This window comes from Scyliorhinus canicula, chromosome 1 (genome assembly GCF_902713615.1).
Source record: "Scyliorhinus canicula chromosome 1, sScyCan1.1, whole genome shotgun sequence".
Lineage (NCBI taxonomy): Eukaryota > Metazoa > Chordata > Chondrichthyes > Carcharhiniformes > Scyliorhinidae > Scyliorhinus > Scyliorhinus canicula.
In genome coordinates this window covers 197,464,591-197,486,666 of record NC_052146.1, presented here as the reverse complement: position 1 = coordinate 197,486,666, position 22,076 = coordinate 197,464,591, and the positions used below count along the sequence as shown (strand labels likewise).

Below are 22,076 nucleotides of genomic sequence, written 5' to 3'. Positions count from 1 at the left end.
CGGACCTTGAACTTGGCCCCAATTAATTGGGCCGCATCTTGATCACTTGTATTGATCTTGACCAATAAAGGGGTGGGTGCCCTGATGGCTGGGCGTGTCTTTGGTGGCCGATGGCCTTGCTTTGTTTGTGTCTTTCTGGCGCCGGGATGTCTGCAATAGTATCAGTTACTTGAGTGTCATTCCTTTGTTTCCGGAGATGGGTCATCAATATGTTAATTGACCTACAGTTTCAGTCTCGTCTGGGAGTTGCCTTCTCAATATGCATACAGGCTCTGTGCCTGCTTGCTTTCTTAACATTGTCCATATTTCCCTACAGTCATTGCGATCATCCATTTTGTATTCTGGAAGTGGCCATCCCAGATGGCTACAAGGGTCATATATGCCAAGTTTCCTCTGCTCCCCTTTAGAATTGTACTCTTTATTTCATGTTGTAGCTTCACGTTATTCCGACCAAAATGAATCATTTCACACTTCTCTGCATTAAATTTCATCTGCCACTTGTCCACTTAATCCACCAACTATGTCCTTTTGATGCTCTACATCGTGCTGTTCACAGCTTACAATACTTCAAAGTTTCATATTGTCTGCAAATGTTTTAATTGTATCCTGTTACCATAGATATAGGGCGAAATTCTCCGCAACGGCGTCGGAGGCCGCTCCTCCCCCCCCCCCCCCCTTTGCGGGGGGCTAGGAGTGGCGTTTTGTGAAGCTCAGCCGCCGGGCCTTGACGCTGGCGTCAAGGCGGCGCGCTGATAATGACGCGGCCGGCGGCGCCGTAGTGACGTCAGCCGCGCATGCGCAGGTTGGCCTGCTCCAACACGCGCATGCGCGGTTGCCGTCTTCCCCTCCCCTGCCCCGCAAGACATGGCGGCTTGATCTTCCGGGGCGGCGGAGAGGAAAGAGTGCGTCTCTCGGTGGGCACCGATCGCGGGCCAGTTCCCTCCCGAGCACGGCCATGGTGCTCAATCCCCTCTCCGCCCCCCCACAGGCTCTAAACTCACCTTTCACGCAAAGTTCACGCCGGCAGCGACCAGGTGTGCTTGCCGCCAGCGTGAACCGGGGTCGTCAGGCCGCTCGGCCCATCCGGGCCGGAGAATTGCCGGTCGCCAGGAAAAACGGCGCGCGTCGATTCTCCGAGTGGGGGTGGGAGAATCACGGGGGGGGGGGGTGCCAGAGCGGCCCTCCCGCGATTCTCCCAGTCGGCATGTGGAGCGGAGAATCGCGCCCATAGGCTCTTCATATATATCAGGAAGAACAAGGGCCCTAAATGCAATCCCTGGGAAATTCTACTATAATTCTCCTCTGGTCCGAAAAACAACCACTAGCGACTAGTATCTGTCTTCCATCACTGCAACAATTTTGTATCCTTGTTGCTACAGTCTCATTTATTCCATGAACTGCAATATTGCTCTCAAATCTATTATATTCATCAATCCTCTTTGTTACCTCATCAAAAAACTAAATCAAGTTAAACAGGATTGCCTTAACAATACCATGCTAACCTTCCTTAATTAACCTGCATTTGTTCCTGTGATTATTAATTTTGCCTTAATTAATGTTTCTAAGCTTCCCCATCAACAAGGGAAAGCTGACTGGCTAGTTGTTGGGCTTTAAACCCTTTTTTGAACAAAGGTGCAATATTTGCAATTATCCAGCCCTCTGGCACCATCCCTAAATCTAAGGAAGATTGGAAAATTGTGGCCAGTGCCTCCCCATTTCCAGTCTCACTTTCCTCAAGTGAAGTCCCAGATGGCCGTGGGCTGCTTTCCCCTTTAACCTGAGGGTCACCACACTTCAGGGGAGGGGCAAGGTTGAGGAGGCAGGGCCTTCATGAATAACCTCAGCCAGGACAGGAATTGAACCCGTGGCCTTGATATGGATCACAAATAGGCTGTCTAGCCCACTGTGAGAAACCAGCCCCCATAGCTTTTAAGTGCAGACTGCCTGTCGAATACCACCTTCTTACCAATTCAAACCTTTAACATATCTGATTTATGTCCTCTTTAATATGACCTGTGCAGCATCATCTTCCTTGACAAAGATAGATGTAAAGTATTAATTTGATACCTCAGCCACACCGCCTGTCTCCATGTGTAAATGTTCTTTTTAAAATTTTTTATTACAAACATGTATCAAAATGGATTGCATCACATAAAGACCTTGGGAAACTTACTTCCCAGTAATCAATTATACAGTCTCTACAGATTTTTACCCTTTTCTCTCTCCTCCTCCTCCTCTTCCTCTTCCCCCCCCCCCCCCCCCCCCCCCACCCCACCACCACCACCTCCAGCGAACAGCTCCTCAAACACAGTCACAAACATCCCCCACCTTTTCACAAATCCCCCTGCAGAGCCCTTTAACTCATACTTTATTTTCTCCAGCTCCAGGAAGTCGTACAGGTCACCCAACCAAGCCGCTACCCCCGGTGGCGATGCCGACCGCCACTCCAGCAAAATTCGCCACCGTGCAATCAGAGAAGCAAAGGACATGACATCAGCCTTCCTCCTCTCCATGAACTCCGGCTTTTCTGAAACCCCAAATATCGCCACCAAAGGGTCCGGGTCCACCTCCTCCTCCATTATCCTTGCTAAGACTGCGGACACTCCCGCCCGGAATCTTCCCAATTTTACGCAACCCCAAAATATGTGCACCTGATTCGTTGGTCCCGCCCACACCTTTCACACTCATCTGCTACCACCTGAAAGAACCCACTCATTCTTACCCGAATCATATACATCCTGTGCAGCACTTTAAACTCTATCAGGCTCATCCTTACACAAAAGGAGTCCCATTTATCCTATTCAGTGCCTCACTCCATACTCTCCAATTGATCTCCCCTCCCAACTCCGCTTTCCATTTCTCCTTGTTCTTCACATCCGCTCGCCTCCCTGCTCCTCCAGCCACTTGTATATCTCCCCAATTCTTCCCTCCCCTTCCACATCCGGAAGCAGCAGTCGCTTCAGTATCTTTTATATTCAGTCTGGTCCTCAGTTGCATTATCCATCTGCGATCTCTCATATGTATATTTGTTCTTCTGCATTTTAATCTAAATCTCTTTTTGCCATCCAGGAAGCTCTGGATTTGTTTGCCCAACCTTTCTCCTTTGTGGGAGCATAGTTTGATTGTGCTTGAATTATCTCTCCTTTAAAGACAACCCATCATTCAATTACAGTTTTGCCTTTTCACCTTTGATTCCAATTTTACTGGGCCTGATCCACCATTCCCCCCATTGAAGTTGGCTTTCTCCCAGTTAATTATTCTTACCCTGGATTGCTCCTTGTCATTTTCCATAAACAAGCTAAGCTTATGATATGAAAATGAAATGAAATGAAATGAAAATCACTTATTGTCACAAGTAGGCTTCAATGAAGTTACTGTGAAAAGCCCCTAGTCGCCACATTCCGGCGTCTGTCCGGGGAGGCTGGTACGGGAATCGAACCATGCTGCTGGCCTGCTTGGTCTGCTTTAAAAGCCAGCGATTTAGCTGAGTGAGCTAAACCAGCCCCTGATATTATGATCACTGTCCCTACTGACACTTAATGCACTTGACTCACTTCATTCCTAATTATCAGGTCAATCAATGCCTCATACCTACACCACATGAACTGTAGCAGTTCAAGAAGGCAGCTCACCACCACCTCCTTGAGGGCAGTTAGACCTAGCCAGCAATACCCACATCCCATGAATTAAATTTTAAAAATTGGACTCAAAAGGGTGCGGTGGAAAATTCTCCTGGACACACCCTAGGAACTCGGACCCTGCTCTGCCACTCACATTGGTGCTTTCCCAGTCTATGTTCAGATAATTAAGTCTTGCATTTTTTTGTAATTTCCTTCCTAATTTGTTCCTGTGCATCTTTACCACTGGTTAGTTACCTTTCAACTGTACTGAGCAATGTATTTCATCTTTTTGTACTCTGCTGGACCTCTCTCGCTCACTCGCTGTCTCGAGCGTTGCAGTGTTCTCCTTATTCAATACTGTCACCCCCTCCTCCCTTCCTATCTTTCCTGAACACCTTGATATAGATGATGTAGACATAGAAGGCTGTTGGAGTGAAAACACCAGAGTAGTTTGAAACATTAAATAATCCATTATTTGGGAGTGGATAATCTTAAATTATCCACTACGTAATGGGAATCAATCACATTTATTGACTTTCATATGAATTCAGCATACAATGAATAGTATTAATAATTACACAGGCTTGAGAGGTCTCACTTGCCATGCAAGACCAGAGAATTTATTTTGATGCATATTTTGGGCTGAAAAGTTTCCTAGCAAGTCAAACTTAGTTGAATTCTGAAATATCTATTCTCAAATTGTGTTTAGACATTTCTTTCTCTCTAGCTAACTGAGAATCTCATGTTTCACAATATTACCTCGTTCAATTAGTTGGACTCCGTTTGAGTCGGCATAACTTCCCAAGCCTTCACGTTGACTGAACTCTCAATCAAGTCAGTCACTGGAGACCATTACCTGTAACTGATGAGTTAGATAAGTGCAGATGAGTTATCACTTGCTTTGTAGAGAGATCTCCTTGGAAGTTGATCCATAAAAGGGCAGCTAAGACATCTATAAGACTCGGATGAAGACAATTTGTAGCTGAATGGTTATCAGCCAAAGTCTGTGCCTGCAATCATGGACTGACATGATTTTGCTGACATTTTCTTCCTTTTAACAGGAACTCAAAATACAAAGTTAATATCATTATCTCTTTATTTACACCCTGAGCCAATTTTAAGCATTCACTGAGTGTCAAGACTCAAAATAATCAGCTTGTTCCCATTGGAAAATTAAGGAAAGTTCAAAAAATATAGTTATGAAATATTTAGACTTATCCTATATGTTTTGATCGAATGTCAGTGAGAATCCTGTAATTGAAACTTAAAAGTTCAGCTTGCATTTGTCTGGGTGGTTTGAAATCAAATAATTACAGTAAGAAAATAAATACGATGTGTTGGATGAATTAATTTCTGTTTTGCATGATTAGCATAAAAACTGACTAGTGTTTCCTAAACGCACCTTTTTTGCAAGGCATATATAAAACCCTTGATATTATCAATAGTTCCTGCCCCATGGATACAATTCTACTCCTCTTCAAATCTGCTGTCATCACCCTTCTACTCCGAAAACCCACCCTTGACTCCCCAGTTCATGCAAGTCATCCTATGTGACTGTCACCATGATAAACTGTCCCTCCTTATCCTTCTCGACTTATCTGCAGCCTTTCGCATGGTTGACCACACCTCCTAGTTTCCAAGACCTTGTCTGTCTTCCAGCTGGGTAGGATTCCCCTCACCTGGTTACACTCTCATCTATCCATAGCCAGAGAATCACCCACAATAGCTTCTTTCCCACTCCTGGACCATTACCCCTAGAGCCTCCCAAGGCCCGATTCTTGGCCTGTCCTGTGTCCAAATCCTGGGAGATATTGTTCAAAAACCCAAACATGCATGCTGACAACATCCAGAAATAGCTGTAAATCAAGAAGTGGAAGAGATGGAGAACTCAAAATTATAATCACGAGGAAAGAAGTACTGAACAAACTTTGGAGCTGGGAGCTGACAAGATCCTGGATGCTGATGGACTTCATCCTAGAGCAGTGTTTTTCAAACTTTTTTTCCGGGGACCCATTTTTACTAACCGCCCAACCGTCGCGACCCACGCTGGCTGATCTTCGTGACCCACGCTGGCCGACCTTTGCAGCCCACACCGGCCGACCTGCGCGACCCACCATTTTCTCTTACTTTGTTTGTTGCTGACAAAAATGGCGGAAATGGTTTTGGGTCCCTTTGTCCCTTTGGTCCCCGGAACGTGGGGAAAAAAAGGCTGCGACCATATAAAACAAAATGCGGCCACACTGTGCATGCGTGGCAGATCATCGGTGCGCATGCGCAAAACTATGATGATCGGGTACGCGTGCGCAGTGGGGCCGAATTTTTTAAAATCTGTTCCTGGCCATTTTGAAGGCCGCTCGCAGCCCGCATTATTAAAAGCCGGCTGCTGCGGCTGTTTTGCCCGGACTTGTGCGATCGGGAGCGCCGCAATGGACGGCTTCGCGACCCTACCGACACCCGTCCGTGACCCACCCGCGGGTCACGCCTCCAAGAGCCTTAAAAGAAGTGGCTGTTGAGATAGTAACAGGTATACCGCTTTGGACACTGTTTGGGGGGATGACTTACCAGGGGTCAGCCATGGGGTACAGGTCTCTGGCACAGAGTCTGTCCCTGTTGCTCAGAAGGGAAGGGGGGAGAGGAGTAGAACATCAGTCATTGGAGACTCCATAGTTAGGGGGCTAGATAGGAGATGCTGTGGGAACGAGAGAGACTCGCGGTTGGTGTGTTGCCTCCCAGGTGCCAGGGTCCGCGATGTCTCGGATTGTGTTTTCGGGATCCTTAAGGGGGAGGGGGAGCAGCCCCAAGTCGTGATCCACATAGGTACCAACGACATAGGTAGGAAAAGGGATAGGGATGTAAGGCAGGAATTCAGGGAGCTAGGGTGGAAACTTAGATCCAGGACAAACAGAGTTATTATCTCTGGGTTGTTACCCGTGCCACGTGCTAGCGAGTCGAGGAATAGGGAGAGAGAGCAGTTCAACACGTGGCTGCAGGGATGGTGCAGGAGCGAGGGTTTCAGATTCCTGGACAATTGGGGCTCATTCTGGGGCAGGTGGGACCTTTACAAACGGGATGGTCTACACCTGGACCAGAGGGGTACTAATATCCTGGGGGGGGAGGTTTGCTAATGCTCTTCGGGTGGGTTTAAACTAGTTCAGCAGGGGATTGGGAACCTGAATTGTAGCTCCAGTACACAAGAAGTTGAGAGTAGTGAGGTCATGAGTAAGGTTTCAAAGTTGCAGGAGTGTACCGGCAGGAAGGAAGGTGGTTTAAAGTGCGTTTACTTCAATGCCAGGAGCATCCGGAATAAGGTGGGTGAGCTTGCGGCATGGGTTGGTACCTGGGACTTCGATGTTGTGGCCATTTCGGAGACATGGATAGAGCAGGGCGAGAAATGTTTGTTGCAGGTGCCGGGGTTTAGATATTTCAGTAAGCTCAGGGAATGTGGTAAGAGAGGGGGAGGGGTGGCACTGTTAGTCAAGGACAGTATTACGGTGGCTGAGAGGACATTTGATGAGGACTCGAATGGTGAGGTAGTATGGGCTGCGTTAAGAAACAGGAAAGGAGAGGTCACCCTGTTAGGGGTTTTCTATCGGCCTCCGAAAAGTTCCAGAGATGTAGAGGAAAGGATTGCAAAGATGATTCTGGATAGGAGCAAAAGTAACAGGGTAGTTGTTATGGGGGACGTTAACTTTCCAAATATTGACTGGAACCACTATAGTTCGAGTACTTTAGATGGGTCCATTTTTGTCCAATGTGTGCAGGAGGGTTTCCTGATGCAGTATATACATAGGCCAACGAGAGGCGAGGCCGTATTGGATTTGGTACTGGGTAATGAACCAGGACAGGTGTCAGATTTGGAGGTAGGTGAGCACTTTGGTGATAGTGACCACAATTCAATTACGTTTACTTTAGTGATGGAAAGGGATAGGTATATACCGCAAGGCAAGAGTCATATCTGGGGGAAAGGCAATTATGATGCGATGAGGCAAGACTTAGGATGCATCGGCTGGAGAAGAAAACTGCAGGGGTTGGGCACAATGGAAATGTGGAGCATGTTCAAGGAACAGCTACTGCGTGTCCTTGATAAGTATGTACCTGTTAGGCAGGGAGGAAGTGGTCGAGCGAGGGAACCATGGTTTACTAAAGCAGTTGAAACACTTGTCAAGAGGAAGAAGGAGGCTTATGTAAAGATGAGACGTGATGGTTCAGTTAGGGCGCTTGAGAGTTACAAGTTAGCTAGAAAGGCTGTAAAGAGAGAGCTAAGAAGAGCCAGGAGGGGACATGAGAAATCTTCGGCAGGTAGGATCAAGGATAACCCTAAAGCTTTCTATAGATATGTCAGAAATAAAAGAATGACTAGGGTAAGAGTAGGCCCAATCAAGGTCAGTAGTGGTAAGTTGTGCGTGGAGTCCGAGGAGATAGGAGAGGTGCTAAATTAGTATTTTTCGTCTGTATTCACACAGACAATGTTGTCGAGGAGAATACTGAGATACAGACTACTAGACTAGAAGGGCTTGAGGTTCATAAGGAGGAGGTGTTAGCGATTCTGGAAAGTGTGAAAATAGATAAGTCCCCTGGGCCGGATGGGATTTATTCTAGGATTCTCTGGGAAGCTAGGGAGGTGACTGCTGAGCCTTTGGCTTTGATCTTTAAGTCATCTTTGTCTACAGGAATAGTGCCAGAAGACTGGAGGATAGCAAATGTTGTCCCCTTGTTCAAGAAGGGGAATAGAGATAATCCCGGTAACTATAGACCAGTGAGCCTTACTTCTGTTGTGGGAAAAGTCTTGGAAAGGTTTATAAGAGATAGGATGTATAATCATCTGGAAAGGAATAATTTGTTTAGAGATAGTCAACATGATTTTGTGAAGGGTAGGTCGTGCCTCACACACCTTATTGAGTTCTTCGAGAAGGTGACCAAACAGGTGGATGAGGGTAAAGCAGTTGATGTGGTGTGTATGGATTTCAGTAAAGCGTTTGATAAGGTTCCCCACGGTAGGCTATTGGAAAAAATACAGAGGCATGGGATTCAGGGTGATTTAGCAGTTTGGATCAGAAATTGGCTAGCTGATAGAAGACAAAGGGTGGTGGTTGATGGGAAATGTTCAGACTGGTGTCCAGTTACTAGTGGTGTACCACAAGGATCTGTTTTGGGGCCGCTGCTGTTTGTCATTTTTATAAATGACCTGGAGGAGGGCGTAGAAGCATGGGTGAGTAAATTTGCAGATGACACTAAAGTCGGTGGAGTTGTGGACAGTGCAGAAGGATGTTACAAGTTCCAGAGGGACATAGATAAGCTGCAGAGCTGGGCTGACAGGTGGCAAATGGAGTTCAATGCAGAAAAGTGTGAGGTGATTCATTTTGGAAGGAATAACAGGAAGACAGAGTACTGAACTAATGGTAAGATTCTTGGTAGTGTGGACGAGCAGAGAGATCGGGTGTTCATGTACATAGATCCCTGAAAGTTGCCACCCAGGTTGAGAGGGTTGTTAAGAAGGCGTACGGTGTGTTAGCTTTTATTGGTAGAGGAATTGAGTTTCGGAGCCAGGAGGTCATATTGCAGTTGTACAAAACTCTGGTGCGGCCGCATTTGGAGTATTGCCTGCAGTTTTGGTCACCGCACAGTAGCAATGTGGATAGCACAATTGCTTCACAGCTCCAGGGTCCCAGATTCGATTCCGGCTTGGGTCACTGTCTGTGCGGAGTCTGCACATCCTCCCCGTGTGTGCGTGTGTTTCCTCTGGGTGCTCCGGTTTCCTCCCACAGTCCAAAGATGTACAGGTTAGGTGGATTGGCCATGATAAATTGCCCTTCATGTCCAAAATTGCCGTCAGTGTTGGGTGGAGTTACTGGGTTATGGGGATAGGGTGGAGGTGTTGACCTTGGGTAGGGTGCTCTTTCCAGGAGCCGGTGCAGACTCGATGGGCCGAGTGGCCTCCTGCACTGTAAATTCTATGATAATCTATGATTATAGGAAGGATGTGGAAGCATTGGAAAGGGTACTGAGGAGATTTACAAGGATGTTGCCTGGTATGGAGGGAAGATCTTACGAGGAAAGGCTGAAGGACTTGAGGCTGTTTTCGTTAGAGAAGAAGGTTGAGAGGTGACTTAATTGAGGCATACAAGATGATCAGAGGATTAGATAGGGTGGACACTGAGAGCCTTTTTCCTCGGATGGTGATGTCCAGCACGAGGGGACATAGCTTTAAATTGAGGGGAGATAGATATAGGACAGATGTCAGAGGTAGATTATTTACTCAGAGAGTAGTAAGGGCGTGAACTGCCCCCCCTGCAACAGTAGTGGACTCGCCAACACTAAACGCATTCAAATGGTCATTGGATAGGCATATGGACGATAAGGGAATAGTGTAGATTGGCTTTAGAGTGGTTTTACAGGTCGGCGCAACATCGAGGGCCGAAGGGCCTGTACTGCGCTGTAATGTTCTATGTTCTAGTTAATGCCTTGATGGTTTTAATTTTCCTAAATCGCTTAGATTCGAGGAAGTTCGCATTAAATTGGAAAATAGTGAATGTAACTTCTTTATTAAAAAAGGGAGGGAGATGGAAGATAGGAGACTACAGGCCAGCTTAACAACTGTGGAAGGGAAAATGTTAGAAGTTATTATTAAATATGTAATAGCAAGGTTCTTAGAAAATTTCACAGTAATTAGTCTGAGTCAAGGTGGTTTGTGAGAGGAAAATCAAATCCAATTTGTTGGAGTTCTTTAAAGGAGTCACATCCGCTATGGATAAAGGGGAACTGGCGGATGAACAAAACCTAGATTTCCAGAAGGCATTTGAAAAAGTGCCACATCAAAGGTTATTGCAGAAAATAAAAGCTCATGGTGTTGGGGGTAGCATATTGGCAATGGATAGAAGATTAGCTGGCTAACAGAAAACAGGGTGTTGACATAAATGGGTCTTTTTTTGGTTGACAAGATGTAACAAATGGTTTGCCGCATTGATCACTGCTGGGGTCTCCACTGTTTACAAATTATATAAATGACTTGGATGAAGAGACCGACAGTACAGTTGCTAAATTTGCTGATGACAGAAAGATAGGTAGGAAAATAAGTTTTGAAGAGGACATAAGGAGGCTACGAGGGGATAGAAAGAGGTTATATGAGTAGGCAAATATCGGGCAAGTTGAGTATAATGTGGGAAAATGTGCAATTGTCCATTTTGGCATGAAACATTAAAAAAGCGTATTATCTAAATGGTGAGAAATTGATCTGAAATACAGAGGGTTCTGTGCATCCTAGTGCACATATCGGAAAGGATTAGTATGCAGGTACAGCAAATAATTAGGAAAGCTAATAGAATGTTATCGTATATTGCAAGAGAAATTGAATACAATGGTAGCAAAGTTATGCTTCAGTTATACAGGACATTGGTGAGACCCATCTGGGGTACAGTGTATAATATTAATCTCTTTATTTAAGAAAGGATGTAAATTCATTGGAAGCAGTTCAGAGAAGGTTTACCAAACTAATGGCCGAGTTGGCTTATGAGGAAGGTTTGCTTATGAGGGAAGTTTGAGCAGTCTAGGCTTGCATCTGCTGGAATTTAGTAGCGTAAGAAGCGACTCGATTGAAATATATAAGATCCTGAAAGGCCTTGACAGGGTAGATGTGGAAAAGATGTTTCCTTTTCTGGGAAGATGTTGAACTAGAGGGCACTATTTAAAAATAAGGCGTCGCCCATTTAAGACTGAGGTGAGGAGACTTTATTCTCTGAGGATTGTGAGCCTTGGCAACACTCTCCCTCAAAAGTCTTTTGACTTTGAAAAGCAGTCTTTCAAAACTTTTAAGGCAGAGCTGGGTAGATTCTTGAAAAGGAAGGGGGTGAAAGGTTATCGGGGTAGCTGGGAATCTGGAGTTGAGGTTACAATCCGATCAGCCATGATCTTATTGAATGGCAGAGCATGTTCAAGGGGCTAAGTGGCTTACTGCTACTCCTAATTTGTATGTTCATATGACACTCCGCTCTAACTAACCATCACCTCTCTGAAATATCATCCCAACCCCTTCACTGCCACTGTTTTTTCCCATTACTTGTCTGAAATCATGCCTGATGAGCAGAAATTTCCTCCGATTAAGCATTGGGAAGGTCAAAGCCATTGCGTTTGGTCCCGCTACAAACTCTGTTCCCTGGCCATTGACTCCATCCATCTTCCTAGCTACTATCTGAGTCTGAACCATGTCATACATAAGCTTGTTGTTACATTTGGCCTGAGGTGAGCTTCCGACCACATTCGCTCCATCAACACTTTCACCTCCATAATATTGGGGGCTGGTTTAGCACACTGGGCTAAATCGCTGGCTTTGAAAGCAGACCAAGGCAGGCCAGCAGCACGGTTCAATTCCCGTACCAGCCTCCCCGAGCAGGCGCTGGAATGTGGCGACTAGGGGCTTTTCACAGTAACTTCATTTGAAGCCTACTTGTGACAATAAGCATTTTTCATTTGTTTCATTGCTCAACTCCATCACTCCCTTGGCTCATCCATGTCTCCGTCCATTGGACTTGACTATTCCAGTGGTTTCTTGGCGTCGTGCACAAACATACCCAGTTTTATTCACCGTAGCATTGACAGCTATGCCTTCAGCTGCCTAGCCCCTAAGCTCTGGTGTTTTGTCTCAAAGTTTTGTTGTGCATTCTCAGTATCCTGTTCAACCTTGAGCAGAATTTCTGACCTCGTATCCTCTTACCATTCAGAGCTCGCATTCCCAACTCTATGACATCAACCACCATGCTCTCATCCATACCACCTCCATTTCAGCCCATTTTCTATCAGAACACTAATTTTCCATCCATGCCTTTGTCACCACCAAACATAGTTATTAAAATGCATTACAGGACAGCTTCCAATCCTCCATAAAGTTCAGTTAGCAAAACTGCTAAAGGTGCTGCATAATGATAAGCCCTTGTTATCACACATGTTCTATTCTGTGCCAAGTCCCGCTTGACAATTAGTCCTGCTTGATAATTAGTCCTGCTTGATAATTAGACCTGTCCTACAATTACTGACTGCCTTCTAGTGCCTTTAACATTTTAATCTATGTTTTCAAATTTTCCAATAGCCTTTTCCCTCCCTCTGTGGCCAACCCTCCCACAGTGCTCCAAGTCTTCAAATTCTCTTCAATTCTGGCCTCTTGTGCAACCCGAATTTTAATTACTCGCGCATTGGCAGCCTTTAATGGCCCGCGCCCCAAGTTCTGAAATTATGCCGCAAAATCTCTACTACTCCCCACCTGTCTCTTCTCCTTGAAGATGAAACTTTAAAAACCTACTTCTTTGACCAAGCTTCTGGCCATCTGGCCTAATATTTATTTTCATGGCTTGGTATGAAATCTTCTTTGATGATACTCCTGTGAAGTGCCTTGGGGCATTTCACTGCATTAAATACACTATAGAAATGCAGTTGTTATTAGGTTGTTGATGTTGGTTTCCCAAGCATCACCATTCTGAAAATTTGTGTTGAAATAGCATTTCATTCTTTTTTTTAAACTCATCTGTTGCAGATTTATGATAAAACTTTTTTAAATCCCATGAACATTTAGCTTTCACTTGAAGTTTAAGAACAGGCGATGCTGCCCAGTTCTTCTGAATTGTCAGTGTGTTGCACAGGTTTCAAATCTAAACAAATGTTTTTTTTAATGCTGAAGTGTTCGTTTAAAAAGGGGCATGAGTTACTTTTGAGTGTCTATTGCTAAATGATGTATTAGTCCTTATAGGAAAAAAGTTGGTACTTATTACATATTTCAATTGATTCTAAGGTATTTGTACCTTTTTGTTTCAAGGAATAGTTTCCATCTTCTGAAGAAAAATTCTAAGCTGTTAAGGGAGCTAAAAAATTTGGATTCAAGACAGTGGTGAGTACTTTTGATTTCTACACATTGTGAAGTGGTAAATAGCAAGTTGGGCAGCTTTCAGTGCGTTGTGATATTAAACCACAATTGATCAACAGTTGTTTCAAAAATAGGTGGATAATGCTGTCTACCAGTTCGGAAACCATGGAACTTTATGAATTTTGGTTAGGTACTCCTGCCACCATTCGCATCCGTTCAATAAGTAGATAGCTGAAGGAATTGGTTGTTAAACAGAACGTTTGCTATAAATGATTTGTACACAACATAAACTCATCTTCTGCAATCCTGTGCTAACTCTGATTATAAATCAAATAAGTTGCCTCAATTTGTAAACTGAATTCATTCTTTATATAGTGCTAGTAACGTTTCGATCATGACAATTATGTTCAATCAGTGACATATTTCAGATTTATTGTCTGGACATCTTTTATGCTGAATTATATGCAATTAGCTGAGTTTATTGAAACTTGAGTGCCTAATTCCAAGTATTCTGAAATATTGTTTGTGTTTGTGATTTTGTAAAGATGTCATGAGAGGTCTCCATCATGTTCATGTTTGAATTCTATTTGTAAAACGCTTCACAGTTCTGCAAGTAACAATTGATTGCTTCCAGTAATAACTGTGTCATTATATGTTATCACCCTTTTGTGATTGGGAGCTCGTTCGCATGAAGGTTTGGCCATTTTGTATTGCTTATTGTAGAGTTTGATTTTCAGGTTGCATTATAGCTTGGTGTTTTCACCTAAACATTATTGGTATTGTGATCCATTTTAAGTGCCATATGACGTGGTGGTAGCATCAAAACGTTTTCACGCCTGTCATTAAAGGGCATTGATGCTTTATGTGGCACAATTTATGCATAAACATGCCTCCCCGGACAGGCGCCGGAGTGTGGCAACTAGGGGCTTCATTGAAGCCTACTCGTGACAATAAGCGATTTTCATTTCATTTCTTCATTTCATATTGACCTAATACCTAGCTTCCGCTGTAATACTGTATACTGTGGCAGTCACGTATCGGTCACAAACAGTGATGCTGAGGGAAGACTTGAGACAGTTCATTTGACCATTGGCATCAACATGTAATCTACACTTTAATATTTGACACTTTGATACTTGATCCTAACATTGTCCCCCTTCCTCGTCGACTGTTTTACCTGGGAGATGAGAGCCAGGACTAGCCCTATTTCTGGACTCAGAGACAGAGAACATGATGGAATGCCTCCAGTACTTGCTGCTCAACCAAAGATTAGATTATTGCACCTGATGCCAGGGCAGATATCAAATTACGACCCAGTTTTCTCACTAAAACCATCAACATTACTTGCTTCTATATCGGTACAGTATATCTGCCTGTGTTATGGTTTCCAGGCTACGGTGCCCACCTTTTAGACTTGGCTGATATCAGGATGCAATTGGATGGAAAGCATCAGGATCTGTATCAACGTCTGGCCTTCTTTGAGGATAGTCTCTTGCATAAATATGGGCTCAGTCATTGCAGATTACATCTCGAAGGGGGTGAGGCGATGTCATCTTCACTGGAGAACATAATGGTCCTACCTTGGCTACAGCCCATTTATCCTTGTCTACCATGTTTAGTGAAGCAGATGTACGGCACTAAACTCAAGTTACGTACTCTGGCATCAGTCTAACCTGTGATCTCGCAAGCCTTAGTTTCACTGTTGGATGAGATTTCCGCAAATGCTGTTCCCAAGCATCTCTGCGCTGCCACTGTCTCCTTCTAGCTAGGCGGGATATTTAAAACACATAACACTCCAAGGACCCAACAGGTGTCATGCTCATTATGTTAGGTTAACTAGATAAACATTTCCTCCACAAGTGTAATTTATCTGCCAGATCAAGACCGCCAGTATTTGCCTAAAGCTTACAAGATGGCTGCTACCCTACATGATGATTTCATCGCAGATGCTTGAGGAACTTGCTGATGTCTTGTTGGGATCAGTTACACTCTATATACAGACATCCTACTTAAAACAAATTCTTCAACCTCCATGATATTTGTGTGATAATGGAGCCATTGACAACGGGATCTATGATTCCACAGCTTTGAGACATGGTGCCCCAATCATCCCAATATGCTCAACAGACTAATGGTTCATCGCCTTTGCTTATCTGTCCAAAAACCATAGCAACTATTTTTTTTAAAAATTAGATAATTAAATAATTTTTTTTTTTTCCAATTTCGTATGGCCAGTCTACCTAACCTTCACATCTGGGTTGTGGGGATGAAACCCACGCAGACATGGGGAGAATGTGCAAACTCCACACGGACAGTGACCCAGGGCCGGGATTCAAACATGGGTCCTCAGCGCCGCTATCCACTATCCACTGCGCTACATGCCACCCTAACCATAGCAACTGTAACGGGAATAATACTTCACACTATGTTTATGAAATACATAATGAGTTTTTCTCGTGGCTAATTCCTAAAATTGTAGAAACTGGAAAACAACCTTTTAAAATGACTGAACCATGCCTGGCTGTCACTTTTGAACAATAGAGCTAATCTGCCACTTTTTTTTAATAAATGTTTTTATTGGGTTTTTTGAGCAAGGTATAATTACCGTTATGTACACAGAATAAGAAACGCACATATATATACACACATTTAGAGGAGAAGGGCACACCCCAACATAAAAAAAAATACAATAACATATGAAATGGAATAACTGGTGGGGACTTGTGCACCAGCTCGACAGCGGCATCTCTGTACATCTGGCAAAATTACCCACCCCACAGAAGTAGGTGACTGCCTGGGGGGGGGGGGGGGGGACTGGGGGGGCAAGCACACCTTTGGGTGCCAGGGAGAAAATCACAGCGTGCGATATTTGGCTGTGCTGTGTGCTGCTGTCGCCCGCCCTTCCCAGACGGGTCTCGCTGCCGTCCCACGCTCGCTGCCGCTCCTTCCATCCTCCATCTCCAGTTTCCTCGTTTCCCGCTCCTGGAGATGTCATGCACATTTTGGCATCCCGTGTCCTCCCTCCGGCTCCCGCTTCCCTGCCCCCCCCCCTCCACAGTTCGCCTCCCTCTCCCCAGGTTTAGCTGTCTCCCCCCTCCCTCCTCAGGTTTAGCCGTCCCCCCTCCCCCCCCAGTCCATCTCTCCCCTCATGCCCTGGCTACCTTCTCCCGACTCCCGACCATTTTCCCCTGATTCTTGGCCACTCGGCTATTCTTCCTCTTGTTCGTTGGCCACAAACAGGTCCCAGAACAGTTTCATGAATGGCTCCCACATTCTGTGGAAGCCGTCGTCTGACCCTCGGATGGCGAATTTGATTTTCTCCATTTGGAGAGATTCCGAGAGGTCGGACAGCCAGTCTGCAGCTCTGGGTGGTGCTGCTGACCGCCAGCCAAACAGGATTCTCTGGCGGGCGATCAGGGAGGCAAAGGCAAGGGCGTCCGCCCTCCTCCCCAGGAATAGATCTGGCTGGTCTGAAACCCCGAAGACCGCCACTTTCAGGCATGGCTCCACCCTCACCCCCACCACTTTGGACATAGCCTCGAAGAAGGCTGTCCAGTACTCCACAAGTCTGGGGAAGACCAGAACATGTGGGCATTTTTGGCCGGGCCTCTTTGGCACCGTTCACATCTATCCTCCACCTCCGGGAAGAACCTACTCATATGGGTTCTTGTTAAGTGGGCTCTATGTACCACTTTTAGTTGTGTCAGGGTGAGCCTTGCGCACGTGCCAGTGGAGTTGACCCTATGCAGTGCCTCGCTCCAGAGTCCCCACCATATCTCAATCCCCAGGTCCTCCTCCCATTTCTTTCTTGTTGCGTCCAGTACGATGTCGGCCCTTTCTACCAGTCGGTCATACATGTCGCTACAGTTCCCTTTATCTAGGATGCTTGCGTCCAGTAGGTCTTCCAGTAGTGTCTGTCGTGGCGGTTGTGGGTACGTCCTTGTCTCCTTTTGTAAGAAGTTTTTGAGCTGCAGATACCGTAGCTCGTTCCCCCGGCTTGCCGAAATTTCTCTGTCAGTTCGTCCAGTGTTGCGATCCTGTCGTCCGTGTATAGGTCCCTGACTGTCAGTGTCCCTCCATCCTGCCTCCACCTTTTGAAGGTGGCGTCAGTCAGTGCTGGTGTGAACCTATGGTTGTTGCAGATGGGAGCCTTGTCCGACATTTTGGTCAGGCCAAATTGCTGCCGCAGTTGGTTCCAGGATTGGAGGGTGTCTGTCACCACTGGGCTGCTGGAGTGTTTTTTAGGTGGGGCTGGGAGTGCTGCCATGGCGAGGGCCCGGAGGGGGTCCCCACGCAGGAGGCCTCCTCCGCGCGCACCCACTCGGCCTCTGGCTCCTGGATCCATCCCCTTACTCGCTCGGCTGTTGCCGCCCAGTGGTAGAATTGTAGGTTTGGGAGGGCTAGCCCCCCCCTGGATTTTGTTTTTTGTAGGACCTTCTTTGGGATCCTAGCATTTTTACCCCCCCATACGAACGCCATGATAAGTTTGTCCAGCGCTTTGAAAAAGGCCTTGGGGATGTAGATCGGAATGGATCTAAACAGGAAGAGGAACCTGGGCAGTACGTTCATTTTGATCGTCTGGACTCTCCCCGCGAGGGAGAGTGGGAGTGTGTTCCATCTTTGCAGGTCCTTTTTTACTTCCTCCGTCAGACTGGTGAGGCTCCATTTGTGGATCCCTTTCCAGTCATGGGCTCTTTGGATCCCCAGGTAGCGGAATTTGTGTCGGGCTTGTTTGAACGGCAGCACCTTTAGTGTTGCCCCCCCCCCCCCCCCCCCCCCCACTGCGGGTGTACTGGGACTGGGAAGATATCGCTTTTGCTCATGTTGAGTTTGTAGCCCAAGAAGGCTCCAAACTCTTTCAGGAGCGCAATGATTCCATCCATGCTGCTCTGTGAATCCGAGATGTAGAGGAGCAGGTCATCTGCATAGAGTGAGACTCTCTACCTCCCCTTCGGATCCCCCTCCAATTTTTTGCTGCCCTGAGTGCGATTGCTAGCGGTTCGATTGCTAGTGCGAACAGCAGCGGGGACAGTGGGCATCCTTGTCTGGTGCCCCTGTGCAGCTGGAAGTATTGGGAGTTGGTATTGTTGGTCCGTACGCTCGCCATGGGAGCGTTGTATAGGAGCTTTACCCAAGCGGTGAACCCTGTTCCAAGCTCGAACCGCTCCAGTACCTCTATGAGGTATTTCCATTCGACTCTGTCGAAGGCCTTTTCTGCGTCCAGGGAGATGATCACCTCTTGTGTTCTCTCCCCGGAGGGGGCATTATCACGTTCAGCAGGCACCTGATGTTCGAGGTAAGCTGTCTACCTTTGACGAAGCCCGTCTGGTCTTCTGTGACCACCTCGGGCACACAGTCTTCTAGCCTTTTGGCTAGGATTTTGGCCAGTATTTTGCTAATCTGCCATTTTCAATGAAATCTGCACCTCGTTATCCCTGTGGGCTGCAAAGATTAAAATGTGCACAAAGACCATCTACATTTCAGAAGTCACAGCTGTCCACCAGAATAATTGGTCTGCTAGGAGAAAGGGTCCTAGGACCCCCCTTTCAAATGATTAATGGCTGGAACATTAATAGTCTCAGGATCCCAGACAAAGGAATGTGCGCCCTTTGTCAAAGCCAAAGTGGAAAGGTGGGCGTAATGTGACAGGAACACATGTGACAGGAACCCAAGCTGAGGCAATCGGTTATAACTGAGCAGCTACGATTGCCACTGGTATGAATCCCATAATGGCTGCTAAATGTCACTAGTGACCAAAAATGGGATTTGCGCCCGTGAGATTTCCGAATGCAATCTTCCCAGCCCACCTCCGATGACGCGATCAGGTTTACACCCAGGAAGGGAGTGAGCCAGACGAGCATATATTAGTATAGGTGGGTTTAATGCCATTACTTCTGTGCTCGACATACCCACCTAGCCGATGTGATGTCTCACCAGTGCAAATCACTACTGGTTTTCCTGCCAGGTTGACACTGTCAGTGGCACGCTCTCTGGGGAACCCCACTGAGGGGTTTGCCCTTATGTGCATTTCCCTAATGCTTTTGTGGTGGGGGTCGCCTCAATGCTTGTGGGGAGATCATTGGGGGGGGCATGGAGTTTACTTACAGCACAGGCCATGGCACCCTTTAAAGATGGCACCCCGATCTCTCTGCAACCGGCCTTCGTTGGCTCTATGTGGTCCCGCCCTGCCCCGCAGAGTGACTGCGCAGAACCACACCCCAGATTAGAGTGCCTGAAAACCTGAAGTGAAAACATGGCTATGCATCTGGAGAGATACATGCCAGTTTTCAATCTTAACCTGACACTGACAGATTTTGGGAAATTCTGACCAATTTCTCGCTGTACTGTAAAGCACAGTCTGCCATCATTCCTTCTACCAATCAGCACAGCAAAAGGACTCTGTCCAGGTTTGAATGCTGGGCCCCTATTTACGCGATTTCGACAAGAACAGGTGAACTTCGGTGCCATCACCGACAAGGCTAACTCATCTCCCCATGCCTAGCTCATCGTGAAATACATTTTACTGAGGAAGTGAATTATCCAGCATCTGTTTAGCCTGCCGACCTCCTGAGTAAATACACCATTGGATTTTGATTCTTGCCTCTGGACTCAGATGAATCAATTATTTACTCTGATCTTTGCCCTGTAAGTCTTCCTTTCTCAATCCCCCATTTTTATTTTGATTGACAAGAAGGCTATGTTGCAGCTGTCCTGCATTTGAGTGTGTGCAGATAAACTTAGCCTCTGAGTTTACCCTATCTGCTGTGGGGTTATTGATAGAAAGTCACACCAAAAATGAGGGTTGAGAATACACCACTACATATAAAAGGTGAAGCAAGTCAAAACATCTTCTGCTTGATAGGAGAAACCACAGCTATTTAAATTAAACCCCTTCCTGCCCATAACATAACTTTGCCTTCAAAGGCTTGGTCATGGAGAATTTTGATGTGAAGGTACTTGCAGGCACTCCATTCATGAAAGTCAATGATGTGTCAATTTTTTTTTTTAAATTTAGAGTACCCAATTATTTTTTCCAATTAAGGGGCAATTTAGCATAGCCAATCCACCTATCCTACACATCTTTGGGTTGTGGGGGTGAAACCCACATAGACACGGGGAGAATGTGCAAACTCGTCACGGACGGATGTGTCAATTTGACCAGCTGGGAGTCTGTTGCTCATTCATGACTGCACCAGATATGAGATAAGCCTACATCTTTTGTGTTCCCTTAAGGCCAATGCCATTCTGGTCAGAGAATTTCATCAAGATGGCCTCAGCAGACCTTATGATATTTGCAGTCAAATCAATCTCTCATCTCAGGCCAAAACTGTAATAAGCCACCGAACACATGGGCCCATAGCTTCCTCAGACTGGCAAACATTGGTGGATTGCCACTCTGGATGATGAACTTACACATGCTGAAATTCCAAAGGAGGTGTTTAAATGGAAAATTTTTAAAGGATAAGTTTCAAAGGTAAGTGGTCCAGTCAATTTGGATAGCATGGTGGTTAGCATAAATGCTTCACAGCTCCAGGGTCCCAGGTTCGGTTCCCGGCTGGGTCACTGTCTGTGTGGAGTCTGCACGTCCTCCCTGTGTGTGCGTGGGTTTCCTCCGGGTGCTCCGGTTTCCTCCCACAGTCCAAAGATGTGCGGGTTAGGTGGATTGGCCATGCTAAATTGCCCGTAGTGTCCTAAAAAGTAAGGTTAAGGGGGGGGTTGTTGGGTTACGGGTATAGGGTGGATACGTGGGTTTGAGTAGGGTGATCATTGCTCGGGCCTGTTCTGTGCTGTACTGTTCTATGTCTATGTTCTAATTGGGGAGACTGGGAGGGGGATGGTGGAGGGGGCTTCCTTCTAATGGGGGGGGGGGGGGGGGGGGGGGGGGGGGGGGGGGGGGGGGGGCCTTCCTTCTAACTCTTTCAGAGTAGCTATCAGGGTAAAACTGGCAGAGCCATCCAAAGTTAGCGATTTAAATCACTTCTGTCGGATGTTCCCCGTGCAATTGCCGCAGGGAAGCTTGCACTTCTGGACAGTTGCCGTGTAAAGCGTTATTTGGGAACTTCTGGAGGGATTCCCCAATACATCATTTTGGGTATCCCCTAAAAATAATGCTGGGGAACCAGGTAGTAATGGGCCGATCTTGACTGGTGTCAGTGACCAGATTTGCATCACTAATCTCTCCCATGAACCTCGAGACCTGCCTCCAAATCGAACACTTTGTTTGGAAAGGTGACCTGTCTTCACCCCCAGCAACCAAGCTTCTTAGCTGTTTACCAAGTAATTTCGTAGAATTTACAGTGCAGAAGGAGGCCATTCAGCCCATCGAGTCTGCACCGGCTCTTGGAAAGAGCACCCTACCCAAGGTTAACACCTCCACCCTATCCCCATAACCCAGTAACCCCACCCAACACTAAGGGCAATTTTGGACACTAAGGGCAATTTATCATGGCCAATCCACCTAACCTGCACATCTTTGGACTGTGGGAGGAAACCGGAGCACCCGGAGGAAACCCACGCACACACGGGAGGATGTGCAGACTCCGCACAGACAGTGACCCAAGCCGGAATTGAACCTGGGACCCTGGAGCTGTGAAGCGATTGTGCTATCC

The 22,076-nt window shown here is 46.3% G+C and overlaps 1 protein-coding gene across 1 annotated transcript in view; it reads left to right on the top strand.

Annotated features, from left to right (window-relative positions):
- Positions 1–22,076, top strand: part of ralgapa2 (Ral GTPase activating protein catalytic subunit alpha 2) — a 730,448-nt gene that overhangs the window by 396,733 nt on the left and 311,639 nt on the right. The window contains 1 exon segment of the mRNA XM_038805980.1: positions 13,420–13,491. Within this exon segment, the coding sequence (XP_038661908.1) occupies positions 13,420–13,491 (72 nt within the window).